We start from the raw sequence: 18,567 nt of genomic DNA on the forward strand, positions 1-18,567 counted from the left end.
GTAAACAAATGGAGCCCATCGACTCTCTAACTCATCGACCTTCATTTGTCTGACGCGCCGGCAGGCTATTAGTTAATCTCTCTGGTCTTATTGTTACTCTGTGTCCTTGTGATTTCATTAGATTGCCTCTGCAAAGCAGAGGATCTGTATGTATTTATGGACTCAGCAGGATCATTTCGGTCACACTAGAGTTGAGGCTTTTCATTTTGGGTTATGGTATATCTGCAGAGAAAATGATGAGCTCATGGTTTTCTCAGTGCTGTGCTACAGAAGAATAACTCATGTCAGGAGAGGGAGGAGGAAGGGAGGGGAGCGTGGCAGTTTGTCAGAGACCGAATGGATATATAGAGAGAGCGAGAGGAAAAAGTGGGGGAGATGTAGTTTGGCGGCTGCCATTTGGTTGCTGTCCAGGAGGAAAAGCAGGAAAGTAGAGCAAGAAAAGAGGGGAAAGGGTGAGTGTGGGAAGAGCTTTGGAAAAGATGTGAAGGAGGTATTGCCTTTCTGGCAGTCATGAGGACACGTGTGTGCCAGAGTATGTGTGGAAAAGGCCCCGTGTTAATATGGCCATCTGGAAAGACGAGAGAGGAGGAGGAGGGGGGGGGAGGGGGGCATGACGGAGGAGGAGAGGAGCGGCATACGTGGGGAAGAGGGAGGGTTAGAGGAGAGGAGGGAGGAAGACGTGATGTGCACTACTGCAGCACTGTGGAGGGTGGGGCTCACACTGAGTCAAAGAACGTCTGGCGCACAAATTAGAGCTCCTTTAATTGCCCGTCTTCAAATTCACACCTCCGTGGAGCAGATGGAGTCAGATGTCCGGTGGCGTGTACAAGGCCTGCTTTATTTTCTCATTCCTCTTTGACTCGTCGCCCTCAGTGTTAAAACACTGAAACGAGAAAGTGACAAATGAGAGAGTGAGAGACGGAGCCTGAGCAGTAACTGATTTTTCTCTGCAGAGGGGCGTGTATCCCTCCATCAGCTCTCTGTTGAATAACGCAGAAAAATTTGGAGATTTTTGCAGATGTTTGCAAAAGAAAGACGGCTATCAGTCTCCACATCTGGGTAGAGGCAGGCGTGTAGGTGTAAAGTTGTGCAGTACAACCACTTGCGGGGCTCAGATGTCCCTGCACTTGTGATGTTTGTGGAGAATGACTTTTATTGTCTGTTTGCTTGGCTGTATTTTGTGCTTTACTATAAATGCCTTTGATCAGGGACACACGCACGCACACAGCTGTGGGAATGAATACCGATGAATTCCTGTTAGAAAATGTGCACGAGCGTACTGCAGCGCTTTACATGACAGGCGCCTGCCATCTCCACAGCCTTATAAGGCGTGTCTGTCACCGTGAGTGCTTTCTGTGCACAGACACGCACCACAAAGGTCTTTGTGGAGGCATAATAGATGGCACATGGCTCTTAAAATCTTGTTGTATTATCAACAGTAGCGTCTTTTTCCCCTGTGGATATCTGACCAGTCTGTAAATATGTAAGCAGCGACTGAAAACTGCCCGTCCTGCTCATCCTCATCTTTCAGGCTCACACTTTTATGTTCATCCCCATTACTCCAACATACATGCACATGGACATCGTGGACTATAATTTCTGCACAGGCTATTATTCTTGCAGCATTAGTGGGCACTCAGACAAAAAACCAGCCCTGCTTTAAAACAATGTTAAGTGGCTGTGTAGGTGCGAGCACATTGTGTCAGGTACTCTCTAGTGCACTTTGAGTACCGGAGCCATTCATTTGAATTGAATGTCAAACACTGCAGTGGGTTTTACTGGATACAACTCAGGATTTTACAAGTCTGGAAAGTTATCAGGGCAGCGCGCTACTATCTTTCATCGCTCAGGCTGCAGGGTAAACAGCAGAAATTGCCCTTCATCTAATCTGCCAGGAATGTGCCTGTGTGGACCTATGGTGGTACTGCTGTGTGTACTGTAAAGACTGAAAACCACTGGAGGGGTTAGCTGTTACAAAGCTAAAATATATAGAAGACAAAAAGTTGGGTCAAACGCACTGCACTGAGACTTAACTTTTTTTGTGTTTTTTGGACTTTTACGATTTTAGTTTTTTCTATTTTCTGGTGTTTTCTTAAGTTACAGTCCTCTCAGGGCCACCATACTTTTGCCATGGCGAGGCTTCCATCCGTCCATTTAACAGGTTACTGTCAGTAACTTTGTTTTACTTTGACCCACAAAGTCAGTGGAAAACAGAATTGTTTCCCATCCACGGTGGGAGGGACTTAATTAGCTTCTGTTTCTCTGCATAGACCACAGAGCTGCTTCAGTATGGGCAGTCTTACATTACCATAAAGAATAAAGAGAGCTACAGTAACTGTTGTCTGTCCTACCAGGTTACAGAGAGTTATGTGCCTTAACTAATGTTCTCCATAAAATATGACAAATAAAATGCTGGATGTCAGTGCTTTTTTTTTTTCCTGATATAAAAAAAATGTCAGCTTAAAAACATCCTTATTTAAAAAATGAACATAAGTGATTTGTCACAATCATTTAAATTCATGTGGCTTCTCTGCTCAGAGCCCTGCACACACTCATGCACACACCTACCCAAGCCTCTAACCAATATTAAAGATTTAGTAGTTTTATGTAAATGACTTAAGAAAAGCTTCAATCACAGAAAAAGCTCAGCGAGTTTCATTTAAATCACGGTATTTCACTCTTTAGCTTCGCTCTAAGCTGCTTGGCGTCTCTCTCCGTTCGTCTGTCCAGCCGTCAGCCAGACGTCCTGCAGCACATCTGGAGGAGAATGCACACAATGTCAGACATCTGGCAATATCCTGAAACTGCAAGAATTGAAAACAGTGTCTGTCTGCAGACGTTTTCATAAACAGCTCAATAAGTTTGGTAAGAATCATAAATTGGAGCTGTCCAAACAATCCTGGGCACCTGTGTAATGCGCTGCAGGTGAAACCAGCCACCATCCTCAGACGCACCAGCTTACACAACATATTTGTTTATATAAACAACTTAATAACTGATGTTTGTCAAGTCATGGTAAGCGTGAGAACCTGCTGCTTCTTCTGTTTTTCTGTTTGTTTGCATAGCTTCTGGTTTTGATGTGTTGGTTGGGGTTGGGATTCATATTAAATAATAAATTAACTAACTCAAGAACAGAGCTTACACTGGATAAGTATGAGCACTTGGTCTACATAACAGTATTTAATGTGTGCAACGTAAGCACAGCTAACTTGAGTAGCATTTACTCACATCAGGTACAGCTGATCAAAGCATCTCAGCACGTATTTCCATGAGGTCAGAGCTCATTTTACTCCTGCACCTCTCTGCATGTTTAGACTGGCAGGACGACATGCCGTGATGACTCGGAGCACCAGTGGAAGTGTAAACTCATAGCGCTGAAGCAGGAGTTTGTTTCTTTGGAAAAGACTTGGTCACACTGGCTGTTGCATGTGGCTCTGTGGTTATGAATAGAGGCCTGTGCTAGACACAGCGCCTCACTGCTTGTTTTTGTCAGTTTGAGTCACTTCGATCATGGAGCTCCAGATTTTAGATGGTTGTTTAGTTAGGCTGGACGCACAGAGCAATGCTGAGGGAAGCAGCAGGCAAATATGCTTACACACATACACACACACACACACACATATATATACAATGTTTTTGACTGTAGGGTGACAGGAAAGGGAAGGGGAGGTCTGTTGGTCTGACCGGCCTGGAATGGGACTAGGAAGGCTGGGAGAATGTCAAGCTTTGTGTAGGTGTTGATGTTGCTTTTTTACAACCACTCAGATAAAGCCAATGACTCAAAATTGGACGAAATGTGCCTAATAGAAAAAAATAAGTATTTTTTTCCAGCGTTTAACAGTGAAGCAGTTTTACATGGCTTAAGGCAAGACGGATGGTGATCAGAAGGCAGCTGAGCAGCTGGTCTGGTTGGACAGACTGTGTGAAAGTGAGGTGGATTTTTTTAAAAACAAATGTGCCATTTATATAAATTACTTTCATGGTTTGTTTTTTTCCCCACACTCTTTTTGGCAACTTTGCATGTAAAAATTCCCAGTTGTCAGTCTGTTGCTTTTGGGAAAACCTTTCAAAGAAAAAGATAAAATAAAAATTTCAAATCTGTAGCTGACTTTGCCTTTTTAACTTGATCTGGCTGCTGTGTGTCTGTGCAGAGTTCCCACCTGGCGCTCATAGACACCCTGATGATGGCGTACACCGTAGAGATGGTGAGCGTGGAGAGGGTGATGTCCTGCATCAACAGGTACTCCACAGCCGAACCATCGAACGGCGACGGACGCATCCAGGAGCTGCCTTACGACACAGAGGATGCAGTCACCACCTGGATCAACAAGGTACTCGTATACACAAACACAGGGAGATGTTGTCTCCACGAGCTAAATTAAGCCTTAAGCCGTTTACCAAGGTGGCTTTTTATCGTTTCACTCTACTTACTTTGTTCTCTGGATTTAGTAGACACTCAAGCTCCTGGAAAGTGTGTCAGTTCTTAATTCCTCCACTGTTTGTAAGAAATCTAATATGTTTGCAAGAGGAGAAGATGGAAAAACTGGCACCGTGCACATGTGATAATGCCAGAGAGATTCCCAGTCTCTGTTAAAGCAGGATTAGGAAGAATAGTTGTACCTCAGTGGGGCTTTAAAGCCTGTAAAGCCCCACTGAGGTACGACTATTCTAACCTTGTAGACTGTATATAAAAGAGTGACAGAGCCAGCGTGATGGTGGTTAGTAAGTCCAGTTGTGAAGCCTCAATCTGAGCATTTTTCACTGATGTTTTGAAATCGGATGTGATAAGCAAATAAGCAAATGATGGATCATAGAGTAGCCATTTCTTTCTGCTTTGTTCTCCTCTTTCACTGCAATCGGGAGCATAATTTAGAAAACAAGCTTTGTTGTGTTCAGTGAGTCTTATAAGTAGCAGTTGTCACTATGAGCTCACCAGGAAAATATCTGCTGAAGTCACAGGGCGGATTTCTATAAAACCGAACTTCTTTCTTCAGTCAGAGGAGGCGCCACCTGCTGACCACCTAATGAATACAGGTTAAAAGAGCTTTCACATTGGCTTCAACTTTCAGATCTCCATCCATCTTCTACATACAGTCAGTATTTTTAACAACTTGATAGTAGTCTCACCTGTTTCAGCTAAACTACGACCGATACAGGTTTGTTTTTGTTTTTTTAAACCAATACTGATACTGATTTGGTGATATAAAAATCTAATATTCAAAAATATTGCATGATGTTACTCTTCACTTCAGACATAAACATGAACAGATTTCCTAAAACTTGTTTGCACTCTGCCTAACTTTGCTGAGAAGTAGTGCCCTCTGGTGTACAAACTACGCAACAACAACACTCGTAACATCTGAAGGGTGTTTCTCCAGTCTTTACTTAATTTTTTAAAATTTTCATTCATAGGCTGTTCTTGCTGTCAGAAAGAGAGGCTGGGCTTGGATTACAAAGGTCAAACTGAAAACACAGAACGTCAGCCAGACTTTGTTTATTGATTGCAAATCAGCGTTAAAGTTCCCACAATTGGAAGCTGCAGTGGCTCAGGAGGTAGAGCATGTAATCTGCTAATCAGAAGGTTGGTGGATGGATCCCCGGCTCTTCCAGTCTACATCCCAAAGTGCCGTTGGGAAAGACACTGAACCCCAAATTGCTCCTGATCCATCAGAGTGTGATTGCGTGTGTGATACTTAGAAAGTGCTTAAGGCATAGAATAAAGGGCTGTATGTGTGAGTGTGAATGAAGCGGGTGGTAAAAGCACTTTGAATGCTCAGAAAAGAAAAGCACTAATAAGTACCACTCCATTTACCATGTGCAATCTCTCTTACTGTTTCTCTCAGCATTACAGTTTCAGGATGGTTCTGGCCTGTGGAGAGACAATCAAAGCTAATGGTAACATTAGCATTACAGCTGCAGGACGCACTAAAACAAAGATTTTCTCATTGTTGTGGAACATCACATATCAAAAGTCAATTTAATCTAACTGGTCTTCAGCTCTTCGAATGACTGCCAGACTCTTGAGTTTGGTTTTACATCCATGCACAAACCAGCGTTTGTGCATGTGGCTGAGAGATTTTAGATCCTACAGTGTTAAACTTCAAATTACCAAAAAAAGAATAAATAAATTACACAGGCACGAGTGGGCTGTGCTGGGAGCATGGCTGTGTGTTAGCAGATTGCAAAAAATGACCTTATTAATACCCTTTTTATTTAATCTTTTTGGGGTGCCATGCAGAGGGTTCTCTGGCAAAGGGTAAAACTTAACTCTGGGGTCAATCCACCACCTGGATCCAGCTGAAAGCACTAACACGTACCCAACATGAACCCCGTTAACTCCAGCCAACTGTGTAAATTAGAAGGTTAAGCACATTCCTGGAGGGAAATTACACTCACAAAGCTTGTTCACTTAAAATTGTGTATTAAAGAGTGAGCCAACACTTTACGGTCCATCTCAACGAAAGGCCGACAAATAAGCACCAAAATAATAAGAAACATCCATAATTCAACAAAAAAACTACAGTTTCCAGGAATACAAACAACACAGTATTTCAGTTTGATGCAATTCAAATTAAACAACTAGGGAAGTTTTACTCTTTACCAGGGAACCTTCTGGCTAGCACCCCAAAAATATAAAACAAAAAGAAAGAAGGTAATTCTTAAGTATTTGGAGACTTTCACAGTATTTGCAGTGACTATTTATATTAAAAATCCATTCAAATTTACCTTCAAGATGACAGCAGTTTGATCTCTGTTATTGCAGCGCTTTTAAAGATTGCTTGGTCACATTAAGTGGTTTTTACTGTCCTTGATGAGTGTTTGAGGAGTAAGCTGAGTGTGAAACAGCCTCATCTCAAAGATGAATTCCTTTCTTTCTCCTTGAAATAATAAAACAAGCCTCAGTACAGAGTTCATCAAATGTAAGATCTTCTTATCATCAGCCATAATCCTTTCTGGAAGAACTCATGTGCTGTCTGCTTCAAGGCCAAAGACGGAAAGATGCACACTTTGCAGGATTTATTTACAGATACACACTTGGTAAAACACTGACGATTGTGTCTCTGCGTAGCCCCGAGGCGTGGCACGCAATGGCGGGGGGGAATGGCTGATGTGACCATGTGTATCCTCTGAAAACAATAAAAACAAACCTTTAAACCTGTGCTTGCATCAGAATTTAGCCGAGTTCGGTATATTGGTTCGATGGTATATTTATATTTAGCTTCAGTCGTTGATGGGTGGAGGTGGTGGTGACAAACAATCTTCTGTTTGATGTGTGCCTTCTTACTATCACCGCCGGTTTTTCAAGTCTTCAGCACAGACTCACTATTCACTTTCAGTGTGCACCAGATGCTTGTCTGACTTTTGACCTCGTTGCCTTTCTCGTTCCTTCTCTTTCTTTGAAGGTAAATGAACACCTGAGGGACATCCTTGTAGAGGAGCAGAAGTTGAGAGAGGCTTCACTGCAGGAGTCAAACGCCACAGCGCTTAAAGTAAGAACGCACGCATAGACTGAAATAAAAAATTCCACGAATGATCCAAATAACAGGGTGTTCAACGACCTGCTGATGCCTGTGCTATAAAACTCCTGTTATTAGAACTGCAAACATGGGGAGACTGTTAGCTCTTTTTATCAGCACCTCTAAATGAAACTCTGGTGTCTTGTGAAACAACAGATTGTAGTTTTTTTTTATTTTATCCTTGTTCCAGCGTTTTACTTTACACACAGAGTTGCATAAATCTTCCAATCTACGGTAACTTCCAGCAGCAAAGTAAATGAGAAATTTGTATGCAGGTGTTGCAAAAAAGAAAAGAAAATCTATTAAATCTAGAGATGGACCGAACCGATATTACGTATCGGTATCGGTCCGATACTGACGTAAATTACTGGATCGGATATCGGAGAGAAATAAAAAATGTCATCCGATCCATTAAATATCAAAAAAGCACCTCACAAAACTTGCACGTTGGAGCAGTGTGCTCACGTGATAGAGCGGCTGTGTGTATTTGTAGCTTCGCTACCAAACCGGCATTTCATCTCCGATGAAGTTATCCCAGAGAGAAGTAAAGCAAGTGTGTAAGTTCATCTCTGAATGTTTGTAAAGCATTCCCGCATTAAGCTTAACAACCGATATATGGAGCGACGGCCTCTTCTCTCCCCCTCCCTCTCCTGTTGCTACTTCAATCATGAAACTGCTTAATGATCAGCTGATCGGCTTTTCTGTCGCGAGTCCGTCTCTCTTCTTTGTTTTTGGCCCACTTCTCACCAGAAAGAGGAAACCAGCGGCTGAACAACAGCAGCACGTTTAACCTTGATAAGCTGTTGTTAGAATGTATTTAATATTACTTTCTACTCGAGGATCTTTTTCTACGCAGCTGACGGCTGGTAACTGTGCAGGGGCGGATCTAGCAAAGTTTAGCCAGGGGGACTGATAGGGCATGAACAGGGAAAAGGGGGCACAAAGACATACTTTTCTTTCTTATTCTCATTTAAAATGTCTAGCTTTTAATAAATAATTATCTTAATCTCACACCCAAAGTTTTAATCTTATGTAAAATATATAGAAGTCCATTACTGTATATAGTAACTGTTAAGTCTAATGTAACCTAGTAAGCTATACTACTTTTTCCTTTGGGAAGGTACCATCTGTGCAGTCTGCAGTTCTGTAGAAGAAAGATATTGAATCTATTTAAATATTGTAGAAAAATAATTTATTTCTGTGCATTTTTTTTCCACACTGCATCAAATTAAAGTTGATTATGTCGATTAAGCATCATGAGGTGGAGGGTGGGGGGTGGTTCCCTATTTTTTTTTTTTTTTTTTTTTTTTTTTTTTTTGGGAGTTTGCAACCCTATTAGTTAGGTTGCTTAATATTTCTGCTAAGTACTCTTTCAAATACCAGAATAGGAAGGATGGTGCAAGTTTAAGTTTATTAGATTGATCAGTTTTGCTGAACTATGAAATATTTTGGGTGCAGTTCATTTTTTACATACAGGTATAACAGAATAGCTTTAGTGTTGTTGTTTATTTAAACTCAAGTATGAACTTATACAAAATGCAGCAAGATATTAAAAAAACAGTTTTATTGATTTAAAAACACTATATCGGATTCATATCGGTATTGACCGATATCCAAATTTATGGTATCTGTATCGGACTTAAAAAAGTGGTATTGTGCCATATCTAATTAAATCTATTTTTGAATTCTTTCAATTACTTCTCATTTTATCACCAATCGCGTTCATATTATTGGATTTTAAACACACACACACACACACACACACACACACACACACACACATGCAGTCACATGCAGCTCAGTACACGGGGCTCTGTGAATCAGAGGAACAGATGAGCTCAGTCTCAGACCAGCTGCAGAGAAATGTTGGCAAGAGTTGCCACACTGCTGTTAAAGGAGACAAAGAAATGTGCGGGGAAGCCAACGAGAGAAAGGGTGACAGACACGGGGGTGGAAGAAAACAAGAGAGAGAAAAAGAGGGAGGAGGGATAATCAGAGATGGAGGAAAGGGAGAAATGACACCACAGTGAGAGACACTCAGGAACTTTGTCAGCTGTAGCAGAAGAGAGGCAGTGTCATCCTGCAGGCCTCGTAGTTATGCAACGCTTCGAGCCAGTCTACTGGCACAAACACACTGCAGTCAGATACCGTCCTCTGCTGCTCACTTAACCGTGAAGCTACAGTGCGGTGCTTTGTCGGGCCTCGAGTTCTAAAACGGGCACAAGATGGCGAACGTTTAAAAATGGAAAAAAAGATTTTTATCTCACCAAGATGGAGTACAAACGGGGGAGGGGGGATCACTTGTGTCAGATGGAAATGATTAGCTATACTCTAACTCAGAGAGGTAAACACTGATTGAATGGAGTGAAAGGACTAATTTCAGAGATGCAATTCAAGGAACATGCCTTTGTTTAGGATCTAGAATCTTCTCCAGGCCTGTGTGCCTCTGTGAGGAATGTTGGTCAGAGCCCAAAACTTAGAAATGGAAGTTGATGCTGACAGCAGAGAAAGTGTAGTGTCCTCTAAAGCTAGTGGGGTACATCATCTGGGAAACATGAATGTCTTTTTCCAGCAACCCACAGAACTGACAGATAGTTAGCCCAGGTAACAGACACAAAATGTTGATTTGACCTCTTTCATGCAGTGAATTAAAGGGGCATTCATACAGGAAGTGAGTAAGCTGCAGTGACAGGATGTTTAATACCTTAGGTTACCTAGGCAACCGGAGTATGGAATGTCCACCAGCAGCGAGTGAATCACTTCCTGAGTGGACACCTTAACTCTAAAACATGCTCACAGGTTAGTTCAGCAGCCCAACAGTAACAGTATCTTCTTATTAGATATTTGTTAGCGATTCACACAAATATGAACCTTTATAATGGCCGCACACGGAAAGTGAGGGCATCGTCAGAGTCGGCTGGATTCCTCCTCTGGGGAGCATGAATGTGCGGTGCACCCACAAAGTTACACTGCAGTTCACAGCTGAAAACACACAGTGTCGTGGATGAACCTGTTCGCAGGCAACAGGTCGTAAGTTTCCTGCACAGTGTCACTGTGAGTGTGTTTCCTCATATGGAGCAGAATTAACTGGCTCTTCAAAGAACTGCAGGACGTCACGAGTGGTTAAGTCAGTTAGACGAGAGCTTTTATCTGCTGTGGGAGTTTCTTGGCACGTTTTCTATTGCTTACTGTCTGTTTTGTGTTAATATAGTGACAGAGAGAGATCAGTGCCTATCTGCGATTGCGCTGTGGTAACACACGCGGGGTGTGTGACCTATCAAGGCTTTGTTAAAACAAGTTAGAACAAAGGAAGACTACAGCCTTTTTAAGGTTTTGAGAAATAGCTGGACGCTCAGTCAGTCAGCTGCTTTCCTCCATGCTCCATCACACAGCTCTGTCTTTGCAGTGTCAGAGAGATAGAAGTCTATTCACTTATTAGGATTTTTTACATGTACACACACACTGTGCAAGCACACACTCTCACACCAGAGGATGAGCACAAGACACTTCTCAGTGGGGCTTGTTTATTCTAGGATTGTGTGAAAAGTCGTTAACTATGGTCTTATGACCAAGCACTCAGCGTTTCTTTGTGTGGACTGAGACTTTAGGTCTTAATCGTATTATTGAGCAGAAAGTTAGAAAACACACAATGTTGGATCGTTACACAAGATTTAGGATCTTAGTTGCAAAAATTAGGTCATGTTTGTGGCTCTGTAAAGTATTTTTAGCTTTAGGTTTCGAGTGCTTATTAGTTTGCAGCTTGTGTCAATAACTTTTCAAAAGGCTGCATTAAGTTTAATGGAACAAACTGAGAAGACAGGCCAAGAAATGAGGGATTAGACTTTGGATGCAGATCTGACTTTGAAACAGGCTTGTGCACATTTAAACTACAATTAAGTGTAAAATAAAACTGCAAGTCCTGCCTGAGCACAAATGGACTGGGAAGATCAAATCTGCAGTTAGTCTGGGGACCATGAATGAATATGACAAACTCGCTGACTGTTTTTATTTTGCCCAATTAGTTATTCCCATTAGCTCTCTGTACATTGTGTTAATAACTCATTTGCAATTGAAAAGGAGCTGAAATTAGGCAATAAACATTATATCTAAATACTAAAAATATAAATCACCTTGAACCTAAACTACAGCCTTCTATCTCAAAACACGTTGCTGTGTAGTATTTGTGACTTTGTGTGGTCTCTTTATGTATGGTACACATTATGATTACATTTACTTATTATAAATAAACATCCTCACTGACATTAATCCAGTTACATTACTTAAAGACACAGTAGGCTTTTTGACTAAGAGGAATAATTGTTTATTTTGATGATTGTGATTTATTGGTAAGGTACACTGCTAAAAAAAAAAAACACCTACAGTTGATTGAATGAATGAGAATTATGCAAAATTGGAACATAAGGCGCTTGAAGCCAGTCGTTTAAGAAATACTTGGCAGCGGGTTGGTTGAGCAATCTGACTCTTGTCACACCTATGAAACATAGACAGACCCAGACAGCTGTGACCTTATTGGCCAGTAGCTTCTCAGGGGTTGCTGATTGGTTCAAACCAACTTTGTTTGGTTACAGATGCTTAAATTAAACTAGCTTAAAGTTGTAATAATGCAGGTAAATAATACTTAAATTTTTTATTTGTATTAAATCACAAGAAATGGAGTGCAGCAAAAATAAGTGGTGTAAATAAAGTTCAGGGTCATATGTACCCATATGGAAAAGATGTATATAAATCTTATAAAGTTTGTATCTGTCTTGTGTGAAACTTCTATGAAAAGCACACAAGAGTGAAAACAGATATAAGATCCCTTGAAAAATTATATAATGAAACTTGTATGTTTTGGATACTTACTAAAACAATATATGAAAGTAATGAGAAAGTGGCCACTTTCATGAGTAAATCATAAGTTTTTACTATTTCTTTTCCATGTGGGTAAACATGGGCACCTATGGGTGTATGACACAACTAAACTTCTGCTTTAGCAGATGCATCCTGTGATTCTCACTGTGTGTTTTGATGCTGATTTCAAATGTGTGAAGAAAGTAACACATTTTAAGTATTATATAGCTTTTGTAGAGGTATTAAGATGGTGTTTGTTCATGAGTCCTAGCAGCTGTAGCATATTTTTCCCTGCTGTTGTTTGGGGAAACACCTAACACCTAACATTCTCTCCTGTTGTTGTCCGATCATCATCCACCATCAAGTCTCCTAGCAAATGGTACTGGAGATTAGTACCTGTAAGTCGACTCATACTTAGAAACACCTCTTCAACAAACCCGCCAACTTCCTCCTCTCCCAAAAATCCCCCCGTCCCTTCACATTCACCTCCCGACTTGCCTTGTCAGTCACTGCATGCGGCCCTGACCCTCGTCATGGTTTGGTCAGACACCCCCGACCCTTCAAACCCAACCATCGTTTTCACATCTTAGACAAAAATCATAGTGACCATTATGACCTGTCATTAGGGAGCTACACCTATACTACTGGGCTATGCATAGCTCTTATGAGCACATAAACATGAGATCTTCTACTGAGTAATTTTATTGAACATAATCGCTCTGTTGTATGTGATAATTATTTTGTCTTCATGGGCAAACTAAGAATACCGATGCCCTGAATGTGTATAATAATATGTAGTAAAGTTGTTGCTGTGGTTTTGATAGTCCCAGAGGGACATGAAGAAAACTTGCAGGGAGGAAGGATGCACTCACACACATTATTATTTAACTCTAAATCACACACATTGTCTGCTGCAGCACCAGAGCTTCAGACTGCCTCAGTGCCACTGAGTTCTCAGTAGATGTTGAAATGGTGCAAACCGTTCATTTGCTAGCATGCATGCAGGGAATTAACCACGCCTCACAACCAGTCGCAGAGAGCAGGGTTGTGAGGGTTATGAATATGCGTCCTTCTTACCATTTATAACATGATAAATCTTATTGAGGTGTGGCTTAACTGAATGTTTGTTTGCATGAAGATGTTAATCTGTATTATTTCAGGTGTGTGTGTGTTTGAAGATCCTCAAATTAACACTTCTACCTTACCCGTGTGTGTGACTGACTGGAGCATGGAGATGTGGTTGTATCGATAATCAGAGAGCCGGCTGTACACACCCACCGCGATGACACATGTAGCTGATGTCTCTGTGCCGTTGCCATGGTTTCAGGCTCGCTACAGGAAGGAGCATGCCCAGAGGAGCGCGCCGTCGCTCCCCCTGGTGGAAAACCTGCTGAAGGACAACACAGATGGCTGCGCCCTGACTGCGCTGCTGCACTTCTACTGCCCGCAGGCCATCAGACTGGAAGGTCTGCAACCATCCCCCTCTTCTGTTAACTATCCACACTTTCGTCTGTTAGCTTTATTACACACAAGACTGCAAGACTAAACTCAGTTCAAACACACATATTAAAGGACAGAATAGCGCACATCAAACTAACCACAGTGACTTTCAGTCAGAGCACAAAAAAGTCACTGTTCTCACTGCCAGTCTCTTACAATAGCTTAACAAAGAGTGTATTAATAATACTTGCATTGTGCATAAGCGAGTGTTATAAATGCAAAACCTAATCCTTATATTTCACAATATGCATTTGTTGATAGTGGTATAAATAGAGGGATAGAGGAAGAAAAAGGGTACTAGGATTCATGGAGAACAAAGCCGTGTTTCCGCTGAGCTTGCCCAGACTGTCGTTTTTGAAAATGCCCCGGGTTGGAATGTGATTGGTCATGAGGGCTGTGTGAGGGAGAGGTGGAGCCGGCTGCTATTTCAAAGACAAACAACTCTGGTGTTCGACTGTAGTTCGCAGGAAGATCTCAGGCATGTGAACCAGATGTGAAAACAAGCTGTGCTTCGTTAAGGTTTCTTGTTGGCAGCTTGATTTACTCTACTCTCTTCACTTTTTTTTTTAAAGTAAAGCGCAGAATGACATCACAGCAGAGAAACCAGCTGCCGTAGTCTTCCGTTGCCTTGTCAGACCTCCTACACATACACGGGCCGTCCTTATAGTAACGTCAGGGGATAAAAATCCTGATGATTCATCTAGAAGCACTTGAAGAGGGTTTGAACGTTTTCGTCACAAATTATTTCAAGGAGCTTAAGTGATTCAAATGAGAGGCTTCTTATGACAAATGCAGGACAATTAAGAGTCATTTCCTCCTCCTCTAGTCTTTTTTTAAACATAAACTCTTATCGTGTCCTCGGCTTCCTGTGTGGCGCGTTACCCTTTCCTTGTGTCTCTGTGTTTGACCCCTCCCCTTTGCTGAACAGATATCTGCCTCAAGGAGACCATGTCCCTGGCTGACAGTCTGTACAACCTACAACTGGTGCAGGAGTTTTGCAGGAACAACCTCAACCACTGCTGCCACTTCACCCTGGAGGACCTGCTCTACGCCCATGCTTCTATAAAGGTTGGTCAAACTGTATGTAGACAGTTCTGCTTTCACGGTGAAAGGAGATGGAGAAATGGTGAGACGTTTTTGGAGGGGGAAGAGCAAGAGTGGGAAATTACGCATGGGCAAAAATGAGTCACTCAAGGAAAAGTTTGAATGTGAGTAGGCTTGGCTCTTACAGGGATTGCTATTGTGTGTATGTTTCTGTGTGCGTGTCTATGTATGTATATGTTAGAGAGAGACAGATTACAACAGACTGTGTGTGCTGGTGCTTTCAGAGTGCAGTGTCTGTACTTTTGAGAGACTCCCTTCACTCCATCCCACTCCCTTCTCCAACAGAGGACAGATTCACATCTCTGCCCGCCTCTCTTGTTCTTCTCTCTTCATGTCTCTCTTGTTCTTGTGAAAAAACAAACAAACAAAAAAGACTTTTATAGACACAGAGCTCCTCCTTTCATGCTTATTTGGTTATGGTTAGGAGACCTACTTTAAGAGCACCCCTGTGCCATCCAAACACCAGTGCAGCAGTGGCAGTGTGGGTAAATAGTATGCAGAGAGTGTGGGAAGGAACATTAAGATTCAAGCCATGATCCGAGCACGCTGGGACTTTCCATTCCTCAAAAAAAATAAAACATCAGAAAGTTTTCGTATTTGCACACTGTTTTCCTTCATTTCTCATCCACTACATAAATTTTAGTGTGTGTGCATGTTGACTTTTTAGTGGTACAGTACTACAACAGTGGGGTGGATCACGAAGGCCAGCTAAAGGCTCTGGCACACTGCCCGTCCACCACAGACTCACTGCGCACAGAATCTTAACAAGTGTTTGTCTGCATGTGTCTGTTCATTTTCAGTACATTACTTTAAGTAAACACAGAGGAGTAGAGATCACAGCTTTCAGCTCTCGTTCTTTCCTTGTTAGAGGAGAAACGAAAGCAGCCCTCAGTACAGCAGGTAGTTCTGCAGATTTTTACCCAGGATGCCCTTCTTGACACAACCTCGGAGGGATTTGGGTCTCCTCTCGGGATCAATCTCAGGATCTTTTGCTTGTTAGATGAACGTGTAAACCATTACACTAAAGACTCACCTTGTTAGAGAAGAAATAAACTGACAAATTAGTTTTCTACAGATCATCATCTTTGCAGACCTCCTGAGCCTATCTGGTTATTACACTAACACATGCACAACTCGTGCTGCTTTCTGCATCCCTCCGTGCACATGTTAATTTAAACTCCAGATGGTGTTTTTTGGCAGTTTTCAAAAGGTGTATGGATTTGATATTAAGTAAATCAGACAGTCAAACATTTGGAAGTACATGCACACAAACCCCAGAGTGAGACAGGCTGCTGACTTGCTGTGACCTCATTAATCCATCCAGATGTTATCTGTTATGATTGGTAGCACCTTTACAGAGACACGGAGGGAGAAGTCAAGTGTTGTGCTCATTGTCATTTACTAATATCTCCAAATTAACCATTAAGCTGGTGTGGTCTTGCAGAGTAACTACCTGGTGTTTATGGCTGAGCTTTTCTGGTGGTTTGAAGTGGTTAAACCGTCATTTGTACAGCCCAGAATCTTCGACCCGAACGGTATAGTACAGCTTTACAACAATATTAGCACGCTGTTGGTAAATGATTGAAAAGCTGAATATTGACTGTATGTTTTTGTATGCAGCCTGTGAGCCTGTATCCTGTAGAAACATGGCTCCTGTGTCCAGTCCAGTCAAACAGAGCTATGCAGACAGACCTTTGAGCCCAGAGAAAATTCCTTCTGAAGGTAACGATCGATCATCTGCTGTGATATAGATGTTTTAGAGCATTTCTGATGATTCGTTATTCAGCAGTGTGGAAATAAGTGTGAAAAAGAGGCAAGAACATAAAACAAAAAAACAAAGAGCTTTATTTGACTCATACAATAAAATAATGTACTCTGAAAGTCACTGAGGGGCGTTAATACTAACCAGTGCATGGTTTTGTTTTGAATCAAGATGCCCTCTAGTGGCTGATTTGCAGCAGTAGAAACAATCTAAACATAGCACTGTAAAAGTAAACACTTACTGCGCACACAGTGTGTGTAAATATTTTCATACAGCCAATAAGTCTCTTAAACAAATATACTCTGCGTCTCTGACAGGTGTAATGAAGAGATCTACCTCCATGTCTTATGTTGATGGCTGTGTCGGGACTTGGCCCAAAGAAAAACAGTAAGTGCTTGAAATCCAACAGCCCTGCTAAACTGTGCCTTCTTTGGCTTAAGTGGACCTTTTTTTCTTTATTAAACTAACAATTCTTCTCCTTTCCTCTTCTTTAGGTCCTCCTCTCGAGGAATCTCCTTTGAAATTCCTCTGGATGGAGACCCAACCTTCCCGCTCGATGAGGCTCCCTCCCTGCGCGGCATGACGCGCTCAGCCAGCAGCGACGGCCTTGGGTTCAAAGTTCACTACGCGTCCCGAGGAGGCATGAAACGCCAGCTCTCCATGATGCCTGTCAGTGTAAACGGCCAGAGCAGACACATACCAGAGGAGGATGACGACTTCACCTCACACAAGCCTCTGGGACGGAACAACACATTCACAGTCAAGAGCCAAAGCAGGTACAGTATAGCGGGCTTGTTTTGATCCATAAGTAATGGCTCCTGCCAGCTTTAAATGATGTTAGGGATGCAAAAACTAATGTTTTTTAATTCGTTTTACACATGTAGGTGGTGATTGAATGTAATAAATGCTCTTTCTAGAAAACAATTTATTTGTAGCATGTTGACATGGTGACACCAGATGGATTGATGGATGGTAGCTGGATAGGTGATGGTTGAAAGTTGAGATATAAAGGGTATCCAACACTTTCTTTCTGATTCTCACTGAGCAGGAAGTTAAAAGATTCCTCTAACCTGCACTGTGACTGTAATCGGTTAATTTACGTGTCTCTGTTCTCAGGTATTCTAACGGGGTCCTGCCAGACAGAAACAGCCCCAGCCACGCTGGCCACATCAGCCCATCAACTCCCCCGAGCATTGAGGAGGCCTTGAAGATTATCCATGACACTGAAAGACCACACGCTAGCTTGGGGATGGGGGATGGAGATAATGCCTTCTTTCTCCATGGTGCAGAACCTTCAGACCTTCCAGGAGCCCAAGGTAGAGGAGATGACCTGAGTCCAGCAAAGGCGCGACTCAATGAGCACGATCCTAACTCTGTATCCACTGATGAAGTCGACACAGGGATCCATGTGAGGACCGAAGACATCCAGAGCTTGGATGAGGACTCGTCCTCGCTTAGAGACTATTCAGATATGGACCCAGACTGTGAGGCCATGACCCGGTCGTGTCCTCTGCCGGACAAGCTAGAAGGGGGAAGAAGCAAGGAGGGAGGACGCAAAGGGGTCGGTGGCCCTAACCCTGAGAGTGAACGGGGAGATGGAGTTGACAGAAACAGCCCCTGTCCCAGTTCAGCGCCCACGCTGCCCAGATCACACACAGTCAGCCCTGTCTCATCTTCCGGTGGTTCCGGAGGTGGCTTGGTGCGGATGACGAGCTTCGTGGAGCAGAAGATCAGAAAGCTGGAGGGAAGGAGCAGTGGAGGGACCACACCAGAGAGTTCAGACCTCAATGTCCCCTATACGCACTCACCAAAAAACATTTCATCTCAGGT

At 42.4% G+C, this 18,567-nt stretch overlaps 1 protein-coding gene across 4 annotated transcripts in view; it reads left to right on the top strand.

The window, feature by feature from the left end:
• Positions 1-18,567, top strand: part of camsap2b (calmodulin regulated spectrin-associated protein family, member 2b) — a 33,543-nt gene that overhangs the window by 8,523 nt on the left and 6,453 nt on the right. For 2 of the 4 annotated variants that reach the window (XM_080293085.1, XM_080293086.1), the window contains exons 3-12: positions 4,152-4,331; positions 7,404-7,490; positions 12,737-12,769; positions 13,699-13,837; positions 14,800-14,939; positions 16,420-16,510; positions 16,596-16,697; positions 17,055-17,124; positions 17,232-17,513; positions 17,854-18,565. In XM_080293085.1, the coding sequence (XP_080149211.1) occupies positions 4,152-4,331; positions 7,404-7,490; positions 12,737-12,769; positions 13,699-13,837; positions 14,800-14,939; positions 16,420-16,510; positions 16,596-16,697; positions 17,055-17,124; positions 17,232-17,513; positions 17,854-18,565 (1,836 nt within the window). The remainder of the gene's footprint in view (positions 1-4,151; positions 4,332-7,403; positions 7,491-12,736; positions 12,770-13,698; positions 13,838-14,799; positions 14,940-16,419; positions 16,511-16,595; positions 16,698-17,054; positions 17,125-17,231; positions 17,514-17,853; positions 18,566-18,567) is intronic. The other 2 variants (XM_026150546.2, XM_026150547.2) reach the window with 1 other exon arrangement.

The sequence above is a fragment of the Astatotilapia calliptera genome, chromosome 18, assembly GCF_964374335.1.
Source record: "Astatotilapia calliptera chromosome 18, fAstCal68.1, whole genome shotgun sequence".
Taxonomy (NCBI): Eukaryota; Metazoa; Chordata; class Actinopteri; order Cichliformes; family Cichlidae; genus Astatotilapia; species Astatotilapia calliptera.